This window comes from Rhineura floridana, chromosome 3, assembly GCF_030035675.1.
Source record: "Rhineura floridana isolate rRhiFlo1 chromosome 3, rRhiFlo1.hap2, whole genome shotgun sequence".
Classification (NCBI taxonomy): Eukaryota; Metazoa; Chordata; class Lepidosauria; order Squamata; family Rhineuridae; genus Rhineura; species Rhineura floridana.
This window is the reverse complement of record NC_084482.1, coordinates 32,721,236-32,742,859: the sequence shown is the minus strand read 5'-3', so window position 1 is coordinate 32,742,859 and position 21,624 is coordinate 32,721,236. Positions and strand designations below refer to the sequence as shown.

Sequence of the window (21,624 nt, the reverse complement as noted above, 5' to 3'; positions counted from 1 at the left end):
GTCTATTAGCCACTGATAGCCCTATTCTCCATGAATTTATCTAATCTTCTTTTAAAGCCATCCAAGTTGATGGCCATTACTGCCTCTTGGGGTAGCAAATTCCATAGTTTAGGTGTTTTGTGAAAAAAGTATTTTCTTTTGTCTGTGTAGATCATAGATAATCAATAAGCTTCTAGAGCAAGGATTCCCAAACTGTGGTCCATGGACCACTAGCGGTCTGTGAGTTTCATCCAGGTTGTCCATGGTATACCTATAAAAATGCAAAATCACAGTATCTAGCACAGTGCATTACAACTGCTGCAACAGGCAGAAAAATCAGTAAGTTGGTTTGCCAAGATCCACAATTTTAAGTGGTCCACAGGGGAAAAAAAACTTGGGATCCACAGTTGTAGAGCACTTAAAAAAAACATCAGTGCTTTTCAATCAATGAGATGAAAGCTTCATCAACCCCTCCCTGTCACAACTTTGCCTTCCAGCCCCCACCAACAAACAATCTGGATATACCATCAGTAAGGTTTCCAGAGGCATAACTTGTATTGTCTTTTGTAACAAAAACAGAAATAAGGAGTGTTGTGGCACCTTAAGGATTAATAAATGTTATGGCATAAGCTTTTGTTGAATCTAGCTCACTTCTGCAGATGCATTAAGGGAAATCTTAGCTGACAGTCAGGTATATATTAAGGGAGAAAACTAAGGTGGGAGTTGAATAGTAATGAAATGCAGAAATTACAGTCAGTGACATCAGAGTTTAAATATATATTTTAATAGGCACACCTTTAACCTTTTACAGTAGCAGATTGGTAATAAATGCTGAGATTATTGTATTAAGACCCATAGTGGGACAGTAAACCATTCACAAAAAACAGGCATAGAGATCCTGACATTGCTAAACTAATTAATACATGCAGTGTGATTTTTAAAAAAAATCCTGTCTCAACTCAACCGCTTGTTGAATTGTAATTCAACTGTTTCCTGTTGTATTCTTTCTTGAAAGAGCAGAACTTTTTGCCTTAAGTCCAGGGCTGGCCCCAAAGGGCAGCCACGTTGGGCCCTGGCTGAGGGCCCCTGGAGCCACAGAGGATGGGGGAGGAGTAGTGCTCCTTTTCCGAGATCCATGGCAGAGTAATTGCCGCGGATTGCAAAGAGGGAGCTTCTTTCGCCAGCCCATCTCTCCTATCTTTTGAGGCTGCATGAGCAGGACTGCCATTAACCAAGATGGCAGCCGAGGTTTCCCTAAGGGGCTGAAGCCTCCAGCACCATCTTGATTGATGGCAGGGATGTGCACGTGTAGCAGCCCAAGCAGCTGCAAAAGACAGGCAAGACAGAGCCAGAAAAAGGGCAGGTAGAAGAAGCTCCCTCCCTGAGAGACAGGTATCTGTGTGTGCGCTTGGAGATATATATATATATATATATATATATATATGTATATATGTATATATGTGTGTGTGTGTGTGTGTGTGTGTGTGTGTGTGTGTGTGTGTGTGTGTGTGTGTGTGTGAGAGAGAGAGAGAAAGAGAGCGAGCGAGCGAGCGAGAGAGAGAGAGAGAGAGAGCGAGCGAGTATGCCGGCCCCAGCATGTCTGGAGCCAGCCCTACTTAAGTCTCTTGGATAAAGAAGGCCTACAAGACCAGAAGTGAGATGGGGGCTGTGAACACACTAGATGCCTACAGCAAAGCGTTTTCATTGGCCACACCTGGAAGGGGAACAGTTGATATGCCAATCCGTTACAAAATCTCTTTGTAGCTGAATTTAAAAAACAAACAAACTGGAGGGGCTCCCACCAGGTTTTGCAGTAATAAGGGACAGGGTTTGACTAGGATCGTATGCCCCCATTTTCAAAAAAGAGGTGGAGATGCACTACTACAACCAGCAGAACAGCCAGTGTATCTTGGGTGGGGAAGATTGGGCACCATGCTCTCTCAGAAGCCCCGCCCAATCACCCCCTCGTTCTCTCCATCACATGACACGCAACGTCGTTCCAGCCAAAGGGAAAACCACAAGGACCAGCGGAAGCGCCATTTTATTTCCTCGACGGACGATGCGGCGAAGGTTTCGCAGGGCGTCTGTTTCCTTAGTGGCGCTGCTTGTGCTGCTGCGTGAAGCCACGCCCCAAAACATATCGTCCGTGATCCCTACACAGGGTGAGCCCGGCTTCCTCCTACCTTCCGCGGTGCGCGCCTCGGTGGCGCTCCGCAGGCGTCGAAGGCGCTTGAGCTGGGCAGGCCCGCCAGCACGCTGCTAAGGAACTGCGCCTGCGCATGGAGTACACTTTCCGAGGGGGATGAAGGGGTGTTCCATCAAACTACCGGTCCCGGCAGCCTCCAGTGCTAGCGGGTCACGTTTTGGGCGAGGAACGCGTAAAAGGCAAACCCACCCCAGCCATATGGAGTGAGAGTGGCACATGCGGCCCGGTGGCGCCTGCGCGGTGGGATCCTCAGGAGACTTCTAGTCCCCGGAGTGGGTGTCGTATTTCCGGCTTACCCGCCTCCTGTTTTGCCAGAAGGTCGAGGCACGTGGGTCTACCGCTGTGAGAATCCGCTCAGGCGGAGAGGGCGGCGAAGCTTCTTCCCCCTCCTTGGCCGCAGCGTCTGCGGCATTTAGGTTCTGGGGCACAACCTTTTTTGGAATCTGCATCCTCGAGCACGAAAGCCGAGCTCAGCAGGATCGGTGGACGCGAATACGAGGATCGAACTGGTTCTTTATAGCAAAAGTTCTCGGGCAGCAGGAAGAGTGTGCGTACTCTGCTGTGTGGGGGGCTTGAGGATCTAGAGTGGCTTGTCAGGGCTACAAGTCCATTTCTGTGAATAAAAAAACCTAAGCTAAAACTAGGGTATTTATGACAACTTGTTTCCTGTATTTATGTATCTATACAGTATGTCCAGATCTTGTAGAACTTTGTACAATTTCTATCAGCCAGTCACAGTGTTAGAGTGATGTACTAATAGATTCACGGCAAAGAAAGGGGAGCAATAAAGAAGTAATTGGGCGGTAGAAGATCCACCTGGAAACAAGAGGGAACAACCTTAAATCTGCACTCCAGCAGATCTGGGAATGGCGAGGATGCTAGAAGAGAAATGCTACTTGGAAACTGAGTCAGCACACTCTTAAGGTGCTTGCATAGAGGGTGGGTGATATTGCATATTAATTAGGCACCATGACATGATACATACCTAATCGCAGCAATGGATACACTTTCATCATTGTTACACATTATGGTGTTTACAGTTGTGCTATTAGATTTTCAACTGTCTCTTTTCATATAGTCCCACATACACAGTTTGTCCCTAATAACTAGTCAATGGAACATTTGCTTCCAAGTTAAAATAGACCAAGATTTATTGACATCTTAATGTAACAAACATTATTTAGACTTCCTTTATCTGTACACATCGTGGAGTAACTCCCATGTGAGACTTTTTTTTTGAGCAAATATTGAAAAGGGTTTTGCTGTTAGCCATGTTAATGAGATGTTCCTAGCTTCAGACTCTCAGGTGCTGCGTAGAGACTAGAGAGAACATTAGGAGGCAGCCTCAGGGACACACATTTCTTCCTCCTCCCCTTTTTGAGTTGTTTTTGCACTCTTAAGGCTGATAGGGGTCAGATTCCAAGCAAGCTTGAGCCCCAGGACCTGGAGTGCGAAGATGGGGCTGTCATTTGTTTCACATGTGGGTGAAACAAATAGTACAAACAGTTCATGAGTTTAAAAACCTGGTAACACCCATGCGCAATCAGCATTGCAGTACTACTTTTTAAAAAAAACTGGGAAAGCTTACAACATTGGTGTTCATTCAACAAACAATGTATGTGGGAGTGGTTGTGAGGTCCACATGTATAAATGTAAGAACATTTGAAGAGCCTGCCTCTTGTGGGAGCGAATTCCACAGTTTAACTATGTGCTGTGTGAAGAAACCCTTCCTTTTGTCTGTCCTAAATCTTCCAACATTCAGCTTCATTGAATGTCCATGAATTCTAGTATTATGAGAGAGGGAGAAAAACTTTAGCCACTTTTTCCGTGTCATGCATAATTTTATAGACTTCTATCATATTGCTCCTGACAGAGGACATCAGAGTTGGTAAGTCATGCATTAGTGTTGTCAAATTACCTACAAGTGCAATATTAAAACGCTGTTCAAGGTTTGAACAAAATGGAGGTAGGCACCAAAGATAGGATCACTTACAAAAATTTAAAATAATTGTTTTAAAATTCTGGTATATGAGGTAATTGGTTTTGTTAACTATATTGTGAGACAAGTTACATCAAAACAATGTTAAAACTGGAAAGGAAATGGGGAGAGAGCAGAGAGGAATGCACAGCTAACAAGGTTGATGATGACTTGGACAGCGTGCCTGGCAAGGAGCAATTTTTTTTCCAAGGGTACCAATTCTGTGAGCTTCAGAAAATGGCACCCAAAATCATTTGGACTACTGTTAAGACAGTTACATGTTTCATTTATTATTTAAACTTATACACTGTCTCTCAGATACATTATATTAGGAGGACATACAGTTATAAGATGGTGTAATCCTAAGCACATTGTTTTAAATTTCATGTTATTAAGATACAAAAATTATAATACATCATAATGGAATGGCCTATCAGTAAATCCTTTTCATAACAGTATACATTCTTAGTGATTAGAATAATCCTATTTAAAACTAAAAAAAAAAATTTAAATAAGATAGCAAAATTACAATAAAAATAAATAGTTGAATAATATTTTGAGCCTCAAATAGTTATAGGTAAAGAGTAGGGGGGGCATTTTGAGTGAAACTGAAATTGGTGAAAGGATTATGGTTAATTGTCCCCTGTTTAATATTCCAGAGTTCCTTAAACTTTCACCAGTATTGTTCAGATTTGTTTATCTTCTTTTGCCCATATTTAACACATAGAATCCAGATAATTTAAATCAAAAGTAGCCATTTCCCACAGCTTAATATGCCATTTTCTGATGCATGGGGTTTCTTTTCCCCCAATATTTTACATATAGAATCCTTCCTAATTATGTGAAAAAAGATTCATTTTTTAGGTTCTCTATTTTTTAAATAAGTAAGTAAAAACTAGGATTGTTTCAAAGTGGGTATTACAAAATAATTCTTATATTTGCAGTAATTTGATGTCAATACTTCTTGGCTTCAGAACAATCCCACCAACAAAGAAAAAAGTCTGCTTCAGGTGCTTTGCATTTCTAGCAATTACTGTTACTCTTTTTATAAATCCTAATTGAAGCTAAACATATTAACATAGAAAGTTTGATTCATATCAGCTATTTTTTGGCCCAAATGAAACATGTTGCATTGACAGGTCCAGTAACAGAAGTGCTGTTCTAAACTGATAGAACAGTGGCTCTTAGGATCTACTTTAAATGTGTTGTTGCTGAGTGCTTGCTATGTTATATGGAATACAAATAAAGCCTCTCACCAGTGTAACTGTGTTTTGATTTCTAGAATGTGGAACAAGGCCTCTTATGGATGAGAAGGCAACAGCGAGTCGTATTAAAGGTGGACATGATGCTGAGGTTGGGGCATGGCCGTGGCAAGTTAGTCTTCAATATTATATCATTGGTATAGGATATCACCATATATGTGGTGGATCTTTAATTAGTAACAACTCAGTGTTGACAGCAGCACACTGCGTAAAAGATTGGGAGTATGTATCATTCCATTCTATTTTTATTTTATTGTTTTGCAGTCATAGGTGTGAGAAAGGCATATTGATAAAAATGCTTTGATGGAATTTTAAAATACATAAATATAAAGTATGCAATAATTGGTGGAAATTTATTCCTAGCCCAATTCATGAACGTTCTTTGTCAAGGCATTGAATCTGTTTGAATTAGAAGCCTTGTATTTAGTGCTGATCAGGACTCACAGGAGGCAGCAGTGTTGGAGGAGAGGGTAGTAAAAAGGACTCTCTTGAGGCTTGCAGAAGCAGCTTCTTTTTCTTTCCATCCTCCTGAAACCCCCTATAATATAGCAATGGGGGGGCTTGGATTTGGGGCTCACTGCCAGTCCAGGTGTGAACCTGAGCACTTTAAAGCTATATAGTTGAGTGGGTAGTATAATGTTTGAGGAAAGTTTTTTAAGTGTATGGTGCTCACTCCTGACTTCAGTGCTTACCTCCAATATGCTATACTGAGATGGGCTCACAGACCAATTCCCTCTTCCTTTCTCCATTTTTCCCCTACTTCTTAGCTGACTCTTTCAGCATTCGGTGGCTCAACCATAGGCCTAGTTCCTAGATTCACAAAGAGCCAGTCCACATGAAATGATAAGCCAGTGGTCGTTAACCTGCACACCCTGGGTTTTTTGTAGTCCCCTACGACTGCCCCAAATTTGACATCTTTTTTTAAAAAATGACTGCTCCTGTGGGTCTCCTACTATGATGTTGTAATGGTTAAAGAGTGTTTGCGCCCCCCAGGACTCCATTGTTTTCATTTAATTTTTTTTAAATGGGGCTTTTAAATGACTGATCCCATCAGCCCCTTGTTGTGAAACTGTCAAATGCCAAACATTTTTGGGACCCCCACAAAATTTGTCCATTTTTTATATATATATATATATATATTCACTGAGCACCTGTGAGTCCCTTCCTGTGATGACAGAAGGGTTTTGTGACAACCCCCTGTGAGGCATCCTTCCCTGGCTCTCCCTGTCAGGTTCCTACCTGCTCGTGGTTACTGCCTGTCACTAGGCACCACCAGGGACTCCACCAGTCCGGACCGCACTCTCTTATGGTTTACCTATCCGCTCTAGCACAGATCTCAACAGATCCCCCTGCTAGGCAACCACCAGTAACGTCCCAATACTAGTATTCCCAGAGACTCTGAATACTGGTATTGTTATTCTCTTCACCGCTGCCACCATTTGTTACAGTTCCCCTTCAGCCTTGGTCATTACCTTACCCTCCCTTCTGGTCTGTGAAACCCCAGCCAAGGATCAGGCCTTTGGTAAACCAAATTAAGTATTTATTACAGATAACAAAGCTAACAAGATTAACAAGATTTCTTCTTAAGGCACATAAGCATATGGTTTTACTCAATACTAATCCAAACTCCACCTCCCTCCTGGCAAACAACTCTCTAAACCCCACCAAGCAATCCACTCTTTCTCTTCTCCCCCCCCCATTCCACTCTCACTCTTCCTTTTATACATTCAGCCTTTTTAAACACTCAGCCAATCATCTCGCATTCTACTGCCCATTCACTCCCCCTCCTCTTTCACTCCACTTACCATGTATCTTCTAAAACAACACTTACCATATATACATTAATATAGGAACATCACACACACACCCCACATTTGTACCTAAAAAATTGGGGACATGCTTGCTTTTACTCGTTGGCTATGCCCATTTTTTAACTTGGATCTGAAAAAGGTTACCCACCCATGTTTTGTTGCTAATTTTTAATTTAAATCCAGGCGTTCCTCCTTTTCAAATGAGATGAGTTATTTTAGAATTTTCTGTCAGAAAATCCCCTAGTTCCTTAAAACATACAATTGGATTTGGGTGGTATTGGTTGTGTTTTTTTAATTTTTTAAAAAATATATACAAATTTATACACTTCTGTATATCTACACAGTCACCAAAGTATGTAGAAACAACTTCCTTATTTTTGGGTGGCTTCATTTCACTTTCAAACTGATAGGAATGGGGTCACCCAGTTTCAGCATTGAAGGGAAGAGGCAGGAACTATTCTTTGACAGGTCTACTTAGAGCTCCAGACTGTCTGCAACAGGACAGAAGTATTGTAGTACTATGTGGGACTTGCAAAGGACACCTTTTTTCCTTTCTTATCAAGACAAAGGCTTTCCATACTGTAACTTATAATACTAATGGGCTCAGGTTTATGGTTGACTGCCAGAGCTCTTTGTGGCTATATAGTTGGAGGAAAGGAGTGTATAATGAGAAGGGTCTTTTATCCTCACGGCACACATCCATGAACTCTAATGTTAACCTCCAGAATACTATAAACTGTTAACAGTTTTACAGCAGGGATTTCTCCTACATTTCAATTAACGTGTTGTCAAAGTTACTATAAAAGAATGAGTTGTTGCTCTATCTTGTAGTTTTCATTAAAAATATTTTGAAGCTGGCTGAAAACTGCAATCCTGGGGAGAGACTGAAGATTCCTTCCTGCTGACTGACAGGACTAAGACACCGCTGTTCTGCTTCTCCAGTTACTGCTGAAAACTGTCAAACTATAGTTTCACTCCCTTTGCTTCCTTTTTTGCTGGCTCTGCTGTCCCTTGGAATCTTGTTGGGTCTGACAGGTGAACAGGCTGAAGAGGAAAATGGAAGCAGGGATAAGCAGGAGAAGAATTATGATATTATTTCAGTTATGTATGCATTTCTGCTTAGTTACCACAGAAAATGGTAATGAGAAGGCTGTTCTCAAGCCTTAATGGACAAGACAGGTATTGAAGAAACACTGGAGGGAAATAGGAGAGGTGGCATGACCTTGTATTTAGCACTGATGAAGTGCTTCAGGGTGTTTATAGTGCTTCATATAGCTGAACTCAGTAATCCTTAAGACAACCCTATAGGGCAGTCTATTCTGAATTTATGGCAGTCAGCTGGTGGACTGAAGCTAAGACAGTGGCCTCAGACCACTTGTTGCATGCATAATGGGCAAGATTTGAGACAGGATTAAATTATTTTCCCACCAGTACTATGCCTAGTTTAATGAACCACCCTTACCTATCAGTTTAGGCATGTAGTTGTATTTGTAGCACATCTAGGCCCATTTACTGTAAAACTCTACAAACACCTCAGGGTTTGGAATATAGCAGTTCTGGATTTAGCAGCAATAGGATCCTCTGGGTTTCGAGCATAACTTCAGGTTTTGAAAGAGTCTTGTGACATGGGAGATTATCTGATCCCTTTTAAAGTATGCAAGTAGGAAGACCATTGCTGTTCTTCCACTAGTATTTTTGGGTCCAATTCTATGGGCAGTCTTCCATGTTATCCTTATTCCAGTAACGGGGGGTGGGGAGGTGATTTTATTTTATTCTGCTTTTATTTTATTTAAAACACTTATATACCACCTTCTATTCAAAGTTCACAGTGAAGTCATTAAATACAGCAACATCCAAGAACCAGATTAAAACACAGCAAGCTAATGATCGGCAAAGAACAAGTTTTCAGTAAGTGCTGAAAGCACATCTCCATTGGTGCTTGCCCTTTTTCTGAGAGGAGGTGACTCCATAGGCTGTGTTCCACACCAGAAAAAGCTCTTGTGACTGCAGTATGACTAGGAGGGCCTCACCTGCAGATCTTAGTATCCAGGAGGTCCATATGGGAGAAGGGATTATTGTTATAGAATCACTGAATGGCAGAGATAGGAAAGTTACAACCTTGTTTTATTTATTGAAAAGTGTGCTGTGATTATACTATTTTGGGGGGTTGCGATGGCTGCCAGCTTGGATGGCTTTAAAGGAGCATGAGACAAATGCATGGAGGGCAAGTCTATCAATGGAGAATAGTTGTGCTATGGGTTTGTGATGCATCCAGGTTTAGAAGCAGTGTATCTGAGGAGCAACAGCAGAATAGGACAGTGTCCTTTATGATCTGCTGGTGGGCTGCCTAAAGGCATCTGATTGATACTATGGGAGACAGGTTCGATACATACGTTTTTACTGGCTGTATTGATATTACTATCTGTAGCAATCTTTCCTATTCCCTCGCCATTTCAGTCTGGCTGCAGGCTTACAGAGAGTGAGGAGCAGGAGACAAATTCTTAATTCTCAAAAGTCTGTGAAGTAGCAATAATAAAATAATTATTGACTCTACATGGGATTTTATTCTGTCCTAGGAACCCAACCTTTTGGAGAGTTATGATTGGCATGCATAATCTTTATAAATACAGCTTTCATGCTGTAAAGCGTCGAGTCAGAACTATCACGATCCATTCTGATTATGATTCGGAGACCTTTGAAAATGATGTTGCCTTGTTTAAGCTAATACGATATATAAAATATAATAACTATATTCAGCCCATCTGCTTACCTGACATTTTGACTATGGAATCGTACCGATGTTACATAACTGGGTGGGGAAAATCAGTAGAGGAAGGTAAATATTTTATTTTTCTTTAAAACTAATCTATTGCTAAAAATGAGAGTTTACTGGTTTCAGAAAGCTCCTTTGCCTTGAATGCTTTTGGGCCTAATTCTCTCACATTATGGGGAAGTAAACCTGGGCTTTACACTATGTGTATGCGCAGTAAGTTGTTACCAGTAGTCATGATGATACATTTGGTTTTGCCCACATTATGGGCTGTATCCAGTTACATCCACTGAAGGCTTTTTGCTCCAGCAGAGGCTTTAATGGAGGATAAGAGGTGATTTTTCACAAGCCTTCCATTCTACTTCCCATGCTGTTCTGGAGGGTCCCTCGGCCTTCTAGAGCAGATGGGAGGGGTCTACAGCTCTACTGAAGATACTGAAGCTCTATTGGCTTGGTTGCAAAGACTTGCATGTATTGCTTAGTTCAGAATATTAGCCTTGTCTTCAGCATTTATCATGAGAAAGTGATATTGATAATGTAGATTGAAACTTTCTGACAATAGTTTTAAAGAGTCTAATCAGTGAGAGAATAGTGTGGGTATGTACATGCGCTGTACAGCTGAGTCTGCCAAGTCTTCTTCCCTGACACTACCAGTTAACTTTTTAAAATGTGATCTAAGAGCACTGCCCTTTTTCCTTCTCAAAAGCTAAGCAGTATCTGCCTCATTCATGTCAAAATTTCACCTGGAAATTTTTGATTTGAAATGTACCTTCCTTGCATAGTAAAATATTTTACACTCAGTTCAAGCCTAGTGCAATACCCACAGTGCAGGCTATAAAGTTGTTTACCACTATGCACCAATATGATGGCACAATTCACTTGATTGCCTGTTATCTCAATGTATAAAGCAGAATTTAAAATAAAAATTGTGAACGATAGTAAAATCTACAAAAGGCAAATTTCCTTCTTCCAAATAGAAATATGGAAATTACTGAGAAAGTTGCTTTCACTAAGACCTATATGAACATTAAAAATCTAGGTTTTATATTGTGCATTTGAACCAACCAAATTTTAATGTGCAAATGCCAGTGGCATTGCATATATATATATATATATATAAGACCAAGGGGAGATATGATAGCACTCTTCAAGTACTCGAAAGGTTGTCACACAGAGGAGGGCCGCGATCTCTTCTCAATCATCCCAGAGTGCAGAGCACCGGATAATGGGCTCAAGTTACAGGAAGACAGATATCTGCTGAACATCAGGAAAAACTTCCTATCTGTTAGAGCAGTATGAGAATGGAACCAATTACTTAGGGAGGTAGAGGGCTCGCCAACACTGGAGGCATTCGAGAGGCAGCTGGACAGGCACAAGGTATGCTTTAAGTTGGATTCCTGCATTCAGCAGGGGATTGGACTCAATGGCCTTATAGACCCTTTCCAACTCCATGATTCTATACCTAGGATCTGTGTTTGCTGCCAAATAGAATTCACTATAACTACAAGACACGGGGAGTGTCTATGAGCCTTATTTTGAAAACTAATGTACATTCTCCAGATTGCATGAGAGATTGCATTATGCTTAGGAGAGCTATACGGTAGGGCCCTGCTTTTCGGCAGCCCGCTTTTCAGCGTTCCGCGAATACGGCAGCTTTCAATTAGAGTAAGAGCCACTCATACGGCGCTTGTCCCACTTTTACGGTGTTTTTCGGGCGTCGAGCACCATTCTATTGAATAAGTTCCGCTTTTCAGCGGGTTTCGCTTTTAGGCGGTGGTCTGGAATGTAACCTGCCGTATGAGTGGGGCCCTACTGTACTGGCTTAAGGGAGGCTAACACCCAGTAATTTTCCATATTGACTGCCAGAATGTCAAATGTATACTTTCTGAAGTATTTTCTGTTTTCCTTACAGGTAGAATCAAAATAATATTACAAGAAGCTCAAGTAGACATTATTCCACTGATAGTGTGCAATAGACATAACTGGTATGGAGGAACAATAACAAATAATATGCTTTGTGCTGGCTCTGCAAGTGGGCATGTCGACAGCTGCCAGGTAAAACAGAAATAATCCTGTAAGTTGTCAAACCATCCTGCTTGGCAGGCAGTTGCTTGTTCAAACTGTTAACCCAACAATATGTCAAAGTAATTAGCAAATTTGGAAAAAAGTAATTAGTTAATATTTATTAATGTAATAAAATGGGCACTAGAAATAATCTAAAATTTAAGTAATGGCATGATCTTATTTTTCTATCATTGCTTATTTCTGAAAGTGTCCTTTATGCCTGGTACTGTACAATTATCAAACATACAAACTCCTGCCTGCAGGCTCTGAGCTAAAAGAGGAAGAAAAACGACAAAAGTTGAGAGTGGAAGGGAAGGAGGAACGCTGTGTTTCAAATATATGTCACCCAAGTTTTTCATCAATAACTTAAGCAGTTGCTGAGGGGTGGTGATAAAAAAAAAGGAGCTTTACCGAAAAGCCAAGATATTTGTTTCCTTCTTTCTTGGTTTCTTTCATAACACTTAGACTGCTTTCCTTCTACCAAAATTGGACAGCTTGGAAATAAGGTAAAGGGCTTCTCAACATCTGTGTATATAAAATGCCTCATAACAGTTAAGATTGCATGGATCATCATGCACTCTTAGGTCTGTAGTTGAATTTTTAGGATCAGCTTATTTATTTATTTTATTTAACAACATTTATATACCACTTGATTGCAAAAAAACCCCTCTAAGCAGTTTACAAAAAACATTAAAAATGATCAATAAAGCAATTAAAAACAAATAATTAAAAGCAATTAAAACAGCAACTAAAAAGATTAACACACCAATATCTATGTGTGTGGATAGGCTTGCCTAAACAAAAAAAGTTTTAAGCAGGTGCAGAAAAGAATACAACGAAGGTGCCTGCCTGATGTTAATTGGCAGGGAGTTGCAAAAAATAGGTGCTATCACGCTAAAAGAAAGATTTCTTGTAGCCGCGGAACACGTATTATGTGGCATCTGTTCGAGTGGGCACATATAGGGTAAGGTGGCTCCACAAGTATACTGATCCCAAGCTGTTAAGGGGTTTTTATACCAATAGTAATACCTTGAACTTGGTCTGGTAACGAATTAGCAACCAGTGCAGATCTTTGAGCAGAGGCGTTATATGCTGACAGGGTCTCACCCCTGTCAGCAATCTGGCTGCAGCATTCTGCACTAACTGCAGTTTCCAGGTCAAATGCAAAGGAAGCCCCACATAGAGTGCATTGCAATAATCCAGTGCTGAAGTCACCAGTGTCTGAACCAGTGGCGTAGCTAGAGCTTTTGCTGCCCGGGGCAGTCCCTGAGTTTGCCGCCCCTCTCAATACACTCCAAAAATACCTCCGCCCCCCCCCCCAGCTATGCCACTGAGGGGGCTTTTCCCTTTCCGACTGTGGTACGTGGCACACATGGGTCTGTCCCCTAACACCTCATTGCCTTCCCCTGCCCACCAGGATACGCCCCCTGAGGCACCTGCTGCACTGTTTAATGGCTCTCTTCTCAATCGTCCCAGAGTGCAGGACAGAGAATAATGGGCTCAAGTTGCAGGAAGCCAGATTTTGGCTGAACATCAGGAAAAAAACTTCCTAACTGTTGGAGTGGTACAACAATGCCACCAATGACCTAGGGAGGTGGTGGCTGTCTGACACTGGAGGCCGTCAAGAGGCAGCTGGACAGCCACCCATTGGGGTTGCTTTGATTTGGATTCCTGCATTGAGCAGGCAGTTGGACTTGATGGCCTCATAGGCCCCTTCCAACTGTATGATTCTGTGACAATGGCAGGGCCAGCCCTGTGAGGGAAATGCAAAGGACCTTATCCCATTCTGACATCTAGCAGGAATCTCATATGGCAGTCTCTGCAATTCAGAGCAATGCATCCCAGACACAGATTACAATACGGAGCAATACCTCACCAGGAAGACACTCCTTTTCAAAGGAGAAAAGCTCTGAGTTCAGTGGCCCCAGATGGTTTTTGAGAGGATGGGAGCCATTTTAGTTACATGTCCAATTGGAGCAAAAGGTCTCTGGAAACAAACGGTTGCTGCGCTCTCTCTAGAACACTGACCACCTTTTTGTAGTTGGAGCAATCCCTGTCAATGATGCAGCTCACCAAAAGCTGGTTCTGTGGGCTGGAATCAGTTGTGCACAGCACTGACTGGCTAGTGGCAGTAATGTCATGAACCTATGCAACCTCCTTCCTAGAAGTTTTGCACCTTAAAAAAATGCTTGAGATTTAACAAGAACAATGACACCACACAGTATGAACGTTTAATCATGTAGCAAATAAACAAGTGCCATGAAGGCCCAGGAAAAAAAAAACTGGAATAATTCGGGGGGGGGGGTTCACAGCCCCACTCAACCACAAAGCTCACTGGGCGTCCTTGTGCCAGTCATCGTCTCTCAGCTTAACCTGCCTTACAAGGTTGTTGTGAGGATAAAATGGTCTAATGAAGACATTTATTCTAAGCAAGCTATGGGTTTATTTGCTGCTGGGATTTGAAGGTCCATCTTTGCTTTTTAAATTGCCTGATATGCTTTATTTGCTATTTGTTTATATTCGGCTAGATTGCATTTATAGTTTCATTACTGGAAAGGCTGGAATAGATACATACATACAGGAGAGGATGAGGAGGCTGCCAATGTGTCATGGCCAAGTCTCTGGCTACACAGCAGACAGAAAGTCAACAGGTGCAGTCTCCACACAGACACATGGAAATGCAGTGTTAATTCTCCACCAGTCATGCTGCTTTTCCACAGGAGCCCCTGTGGGAGGAATGGTGGCACGCGCACACTGAGCTGCAAAAAAGTATTGCAGGGTATTGCGGGACTGCACGTCTGCGGGGAGACAGCGAGGAGTCCTCCAGGTTGCTAGGCTGCCCCTGGCCTTAGCTCTTCCGCTAATCTTCCTTCCTGTAAACGGACAGTCTTAGGGAAGCTGACCACTAGGCCCAACTCTCGCTCTTGCCTGCAGCAGGAGGGCAAAGGCCACGCGTGCTCTTTGGGACGCCACCTTCGCCAACTGCTTAGAAGCAGGTTGCCTTTTCCTGTCCACTCTGTATTTCTCTCAGTGAAGGAAGTGTCATTGTCACTTTCGACCCCGTTGGGAGGCTCGGGGATTGCAGAGAGGTGCGCTCCCAGCCGGCACTGCTGGTCCCAGGGCCTGACTCTGCTAGCAGGTGTTGCTGCCCTGCCGCACGGGCCCGGGCACATCAGAGGGCAGGCTGTGCCCCCGGGAGGGCTGGGCCCCCTGGCGGGGGGAGACACAGCCTCCCTGCGTGTGGGTCCATGGAGGACGTGAGGGGCACGGCTGCACCCACCCGCGGGGCCAGAAGTCACCACCCGCCTTGCCATGCAGCGCCCAAGCGTGCGCTTGCGCTCTCTGTCTCTGCAACCAACCAGTTACCTACCCCACCCCAAAGGGTGCCAGGGTCGGGAGGGCTCCCTGGCATTTCGGGCAGGCCCTTCCCGACCCGCCTCGCCGCTGCTTCTGTCACTGCGCGCCGCCCCCAAAAAAGTGCTGCCTGGGGCGGACCGCCCCCTCCACCCCCCACTAGCCTGAACTACTGTGATCAAGCTGTGGTATTTCAGGAATGGTCAAGGTTGTCTTAACTGCGTAGTTGAGTGTAGGTGATATAAGGCACTTCTGGGCCTCCAGTGACAGATCTGGGTCCAGAAACACCCCCAAGCTGTGTACCTGCTCCTTCAGTGTGAGTGCAACCCCATCCAGGGCAGGCAGTTGACCAGTTTCTTGAACACTGGAATCACTCACTTGCCAGGATTCAAGCTCAGCCTATTTTCCTTCATCCAGCCCTCCACTGCATCCAGGTGCCAGCCCAGGGCCTGTACAGCATTTCCTGATTCAGATGTTACAGAGAAGGAGAGCTCAGTGTCATCAGCATACTGATGACACCTTGACCCCAAACTCCGAATGACCACTCCCAATGGCTTCATATAGATATTTAGTAACACAACTGCCAGAGGGCCAAAATTGAATCACCCAATGCTGTTCTCTGGACTCTGTCCTGTAGGTAGAACTAGAGCCACCATAACATGGTGCCCCCCAGTTTCCATTCCGTGGAGCTTGTCCAGGAGGATACCATGGTCAATAGTATCATAAGCCACAGAGAGATTTGAGAAGCAGGATCAAGGTTACACTTCCCCTTTCATGTTCTGTGCAAAGGCCATCCATCAGAGCAACCAAGGCTGACTCAGTCCCATGGCCAGGCCTGAACCCAGATTGGAAATGGAAATGGACTGCCTTCAAGTTGATCCTGACTTATGGCAAACCTATGAATAGGGTTTTCATGGTAAGCGGTCTTCAGAGGTGGTTTACCATTGCCTTCCTCTGAGGCTGAGAGGCAGTGACTGGCCCAAGGTCACCCAGTGAGCTTCATGGCTGTGTGGGGATTCAAACCCTGGTCTCCCAGGATGTAGTCCAACACTCTAACCACTGTGCCACACTGGCTGTCTTTGCCCAGATTGGAGTAGATCTAAATAATCCATGTCATCCAAGATGCTTGCAGCTGCTCCCATAACTGTTATTCCCGGAACCTGTATTATTGAATTTATAACTGCTATTCCCGGAATAGCAGTCATCAAATTTTGTAAGTGACCTACTTGTAAGACATAGTAGTCCAAATAAAGCAGGATTACCCAATTTAGGCTTTCTTAGAAAACTGTGTTTTCTAAATTCTAATTTCTAAATTCTCAATTCATGAGAGGCAGATTGATTGGATCCTGCATCCTAAAACTTCAGAATACTATGAGCAGCAAATTGCCATTATGTTTTTTTCATGTTCCAGGGAGACAGTGGTGGACCTTTGATGTGCTATTTTCCAAGTACCGCTCAGTATTATCTGGTTGGAATCACCAGTTTTGGGTATGGTTGTGGCAGACCGAGACATCCTGGAGTCTATGTCCGTACCGTTAATTACAAAAGCTGGATAAATTCACATCTACCTGATAAAACCACCACTGTAAGCATTCAGTGTTTCTTTGTCTTTTTGACTGTGGAGTGGGCAGTCCTTTATACTGTTCTATGAAGAGGCACATTCTATTATTGTACCAGAATAATCTTACATTGTTTTTAAAACGTACTGCTTCCTCTAGCAAACAAGTATGTTCAGCAAACTTCCTCATTTTTGTCACCCAATAGACTTTATCCCCCCCTCCTGTAAATTCAAAAATAATTTTTTGCTGTTATTTAAAAATGTGAACCCAACAGGCACTGTTCAATTACACGTGTTTAAGTGTTGCAAATTACACAACAATCATATTCTTTAAAATGGGATACAATATGAGAATAAACATAATTTTTAACTAACTGAAAATGAACATTTAGCATATTTTACAGAATTCAAACAATACTATCCCAAATATTTATTTTAGTTTATAAAGAACAATGTACTTGAGATGCCAAACATTGCTCTACTGTACATAGCATTTTAAAATAAAATATATTTTACAGTTGTATACAGAGATCATGATTTGATATTCCAGTGTAATGGTTTTGACTCACTTGCATTTTAGAAGGGGAAACTGATTTTATGTTTTCTTCTTTCCTTTTTTTAGACATCAGTCTTGCAAACAAAATGCATTGAGTTGGAGCTGCAATTATTTCCACAGTTTTTGAATAATTGAGGTTTTAAATATTAGTCAGTTTAATCTTAGTCCTTATTGCTCCTTCTGCTGGCTGCTCTATACTCAGCAATGTAAACACATTTCCTTCTAAGCAGTGGTACAAACTTGTCAGGTATTTAAAAATAGTGTCTGACATAGGTTAAAATCTTACAGGGAATATGCCCATTGAACACAGTAAGATTTCTTTCTGAGTAAATATGCTAGCACAAAGTGCACCCAGCCAGTATATTAATTTATTACAGTAAGCCTAATGTTCCATTTTCCTGTAATGGGATATACAACAACAGGCCTTCTCTGTGAAGGAACGTACCACATACATCCTAAACAGCAACCACCTGCTGGAGCACATGCCTCTCAAAGGAGGCTTCAGCCGAGTTAAATGGATCCAGCCTATAATGCCTCACAAATGAAGAGACAAAAGTTCCAAATGGCAACCCTGCAGATTTCTACTAGGGAAGCATTATTAGTGCTGAAAACAGATGAGGTTGGAGCATTCTTGATGGAAAAGGCAGTAATCCTCCCAGGCACAGCAACAACCGTAGTACTTAGCTATGCATGCTCTGATCCAGCTATGCAAGCTCTGATCCAGTGTGAGATGATAACTGAAGCATCCCCATGGAAGCTAACTGAAAAGAGCCCCTGAAATCCTTTGTTCAGCTTATGTAGATTTTAATATCTCCATGTGTCAAACCTATGCCACTGTTTCTAATAGTGTGAAGATCCGCATGCAGAGGATGGAAAAGAGGAAGATTTGTGCCTCTTCTGCCTCTTGGGAGTAAGTAAGCTTGGCTGCAGCCTGCCTTCTCTTGAAACTGGGGGCTCCCTTCGACAAAGCAGCTCAATCCCTCTGGCCTGAGTCAAGATAACCTGCTTAATCTATGAGCAGTAAGACCTGGCCATGTATTACTGGTGGGTATGATGACCTGTGCCAATCACTCCCTACCTCTTTTAAATTCTGCTGGAAAAAAACTTCCTATGCAAATTGATGGAGATATCACTCTCTCTTTAACTTGTATAAACTATCTACAGACGTGCACATGGGTATATCAGAGATGTTTTACAAAAGTGACCTTTCAAGACCTACTTTCCATGATGAAGATACAGTACAGTACATGTGACTTCAGACTGTCCTACTTTTTATTGCACATCACAGTGGCATGTACCACGGTATGTGTTATAAGCAAGGGAGACAGTGTTGTATTCCATAGTGTGCTCCGAGTGGCAACTGCAAAAAAATGTCCACACAGTGATGCCTCACGTTGAGAGGCGCATCAGTGTGAATCGCACCTATCAATTAGCACAGAGATCATGTCAGTTCCTGGTGCCAGGTGAGCAATAGAACTAAAAAATGGCTGCTAACACCAGAAGAGAATGATAAAAAAAATCTGCTTTGTCATACTATTATTACATCTTCCCTTGAGCTCTGGCTTCTCTTCTTCCACAACTGCACCTTCCATTTGGTCCCCAGCCTGTTACTCCCAGTCATAATCCCACTAGTGTCATTGAGGCACAGAAGTCAAAAACCACACTCTGCAAAACAAGATCCCCCAAATGCAGCAGATTTCTTACATTTTGCAGTAAGTGAAAAAAATATGCACCATATAAAGAGGGGGGCACTTCTTAACACCATTAAGTCCAACTTCACCACTGCATAATCTTTATTGAAAAATATAGCATTGTTTTCAGGAAAATACTCAACCATATATACTGTTAAGGACAATTATATTAGGAAGGGATACATCATAGATAACTAACAAAATAGGATTTGAGACGGCTTTGAGATTGATAACATACTGGATGTGCACATGTAGTTTTTTGGGGGGGCTAGTTTTCTGTATGGTCATTGTATTTCAGTATTGTAATAAAAGTATTTTTAAAAAAATCTTTTTTTTCCCCCTTAATGCTGCAAGCCTATGTCTAAGATATTTGGGAGGAAGCCCCACTGAGTTAAATGGAGTTAACTTCAAAGGAAATATGCATAGGATAAAGCTGAACAGGGATGCCAACAGAATTTTCTGGTTCCAGTATTCTGTATGTGGAGAGCCTAATGCCTTACTCAGAAACTGGGACACAAATTGGGGTAGGGGGGCACAGACACCAGAAAGAAATGAGAGGGGCACAGAAGTGGCAAAATACATTTCTAGGTTGGTGAACTGTATTAGGTGGGGTGGATGAGCTTGTTTTGAGGGTTGCTTACCCTCTGGTGCAGCCTATGGATACAGATTTGCATAAAATGTAGATATGTTTTTGTTGATGTGTGCGGTATTGCGTTGTAAGCGCTGTTACATTAGAGTATAAGTTGGTCAATAAATCCAAGAACACAACATAGTATTAAGAGTCCATTTACTCAGGACATTAAGGCTCATAGCAAGAGCACATACAGAAAGCTGCTTCTTCTTCAAGAACAAAAAACCCCCACAGAGAAAACACAGAGAAGCTGGCTGAGCTCTGGCTCCAGCCCTTATCTCACGTTGCCCTAGGAACCAGTTGACTTTGGCAGCCAGCAAGTTCCTACAAAGACATAACAAACTCTTCCTTGCTCCAGGCTTTCAGACTTGATGAAAAACAACCAGAGGTAGTATAGCCTAAGGGTTAACAGTTCCCACCTTTTTCATCAAGACTGCATCTATAACATTTGCAATTATAACATTTCAATATCAGCAGTACAGTTCTACAATACATGGTTATACATTTGCATCCAGTAATACATTTCAGTACATTGCATCATACATTACAGTTTCCAAGCTCAAACTTTATTAATCAAACTTTGGTTGTACACAAGTCAGATATAACGTTTCTGCATCCATCTGCACTTCTTTGTGCATACCCGGGCTGCTGACTACACCCACTGTAAATCTGTCAGGAGGTTTCCCAATGTTAGCTCTCTCAGAGCGCCTTAAAAGAATTGGAGCTTCAGCTCCTGTTGCACCCCCTCCTGAAGCACTTGTTCCTGGAACGACTTGCTCAGAATACATCATATCGTCAGCCTTACGTTTCTTTGTTTTACGTTTGCCCCAAATCAGTTCATTTAATGCATCCTTCAGTGGAATATCTGTTCCTTCCACTTTCACCCCTTGTGTAGGTATCGGTACTGGTGTTGGAGTTTCATCTGACCCATCAAGTATAACTGTTTGTTTATGATCCCAAGGCTTGTCTGAGACTCTAATGCTTCTGCTCAGAACAACCTGCTGCGTTTGTGGCACCCACACTCTGTAATATACATTGTGAAAACCCAGCACAAATCCTTCCTGTGCTCTAGGTGCCAGTTTACCACGTCTTTTTCCCTGTGGAATGTGGACCCAGCAACGGACTCCAAATCTCTCAATGTGCTGCACCCTCGGCTTTCTCCTAGTGAGTTTCTCGTATGGTGACATCCCAAGTGCACTATGTAACACCCTGTTGTGTATATAATTTGCATACAAAATACATTCTCTCCAAAAAGAGTGTGTAAGATTAGAATCCTCCATCATGTCTCTCAAAGCTTCCTGAAGCCCTCTGTTTTTTCTCTCCGCTATCCCGTTACTGTACGGAGAAAATGGAGCTGTGAAATGTTGTTCTATACCTTCACTTTCAAGGTATGCATGTAATGCTTTGCTTGTAAACTCCCCCCCTTGGTCTGATCGTATCGCTCTCACTGTGACATTATGTTGCGTTTGAATTTTCTTAATGAATAGTCTCAGCTTCTGCTCTGCTTCATCTTTCCTCTTGAGCAAATAAACATGAGTGTATCTCGAAAAGTCATCTACCACCACCATAAAGTATCTTGCACCTCCTCGTGAACTGTTTATTGGCCCTGATAAATCAACATGGATTAGCTGGTAAGGAGCGGTTGTCGAGCTTTTCGCCTCCCGGTTTATGGGTGCAATAGTATCTTTTGCTTTATAGCAGGCATCACAATCCATTATCTGCCCACACTCTGTCAATTTCATGTTTTCACTCAGACTCAGGGTT

General features: G+C 42.5%; 1 protein-coding gene across 11 annotated transcripts; it reads left to right on the top strand.

Annotated features, from left to right (window-relative positions):
• The first annotated feature begins 1,957 nt into the window (after window positions 1-1,957).
• LOC133379624 (transmembrane protease serine 12-like) lies at window positions 1,958-19,887 on the top strand. Of its 11 annotated transcripts, none has more exons than XM_061615271.1 (7): window positions 1,959-2,732; window positions 5,108-5,173; window positions 5,446-5,647; window positions 9,813-10,072; window positions 11,919-12,061; window positions 16,836-17,009; window positions 18,386-19,887. In XM_061615271.1, exons 3-7 carry the CDS (start codon window positions 5,466-5,468, stop codon window positions 18,527-18,529), a joined length of 903 nt encoding a protein of 300 aa, XP_061471255.1. In that variant the 5' UTR covers window positions 1,959-2,732; window positions 5,108-5,173; window positions 5,446-5,465; the 3' UTR covers window positions 18,530-19,887. The 11 variants fall into 11 exon arrangements, with proteins under 11 accessions (XP_061471246.1, XP_061471255.1, XP_061471254.1 ...); XM_061615270.1 differs by lacking the exon at window positions 5,108-5,173 and adding an exon at window positions 2,874-3,109; XM_061615267.1 differs by lacking the exon at window positions 5,108-5,173 and adding an exon at window positions 2,874-3,124.
• Window positions 19,888-21,624: the final 1,737 nt, after the last annotated feature.

What these genes read in the sequence shown, in the direction of transcription:
- LOC133379624 (XM_061615262.1), top strand. Translation starts at nt 1,961, where the DNA reads ATGACACGCAACGTCGTTCCAGCCAAAGGGAAAACCACAAGGACCAGC. An exon ending in GGGAAAATCAGTAGAGGAAG is followed by an intron (nt 10,073 to 11,918) that starts GTAAATATTTTA and finishes TTTTCCTTACAG; the next exon opens with GTAGAATCAAAATAATATTA. An exon ending in GGCATGTCGACAGCTGCCAG is followed by an intron (nt 12,062 to 16,835) that starts GTAAAACAGAAA and finishes TTCATGTTCCAG; the next exon opens with GGAGACAGTGGTGGACCTTT.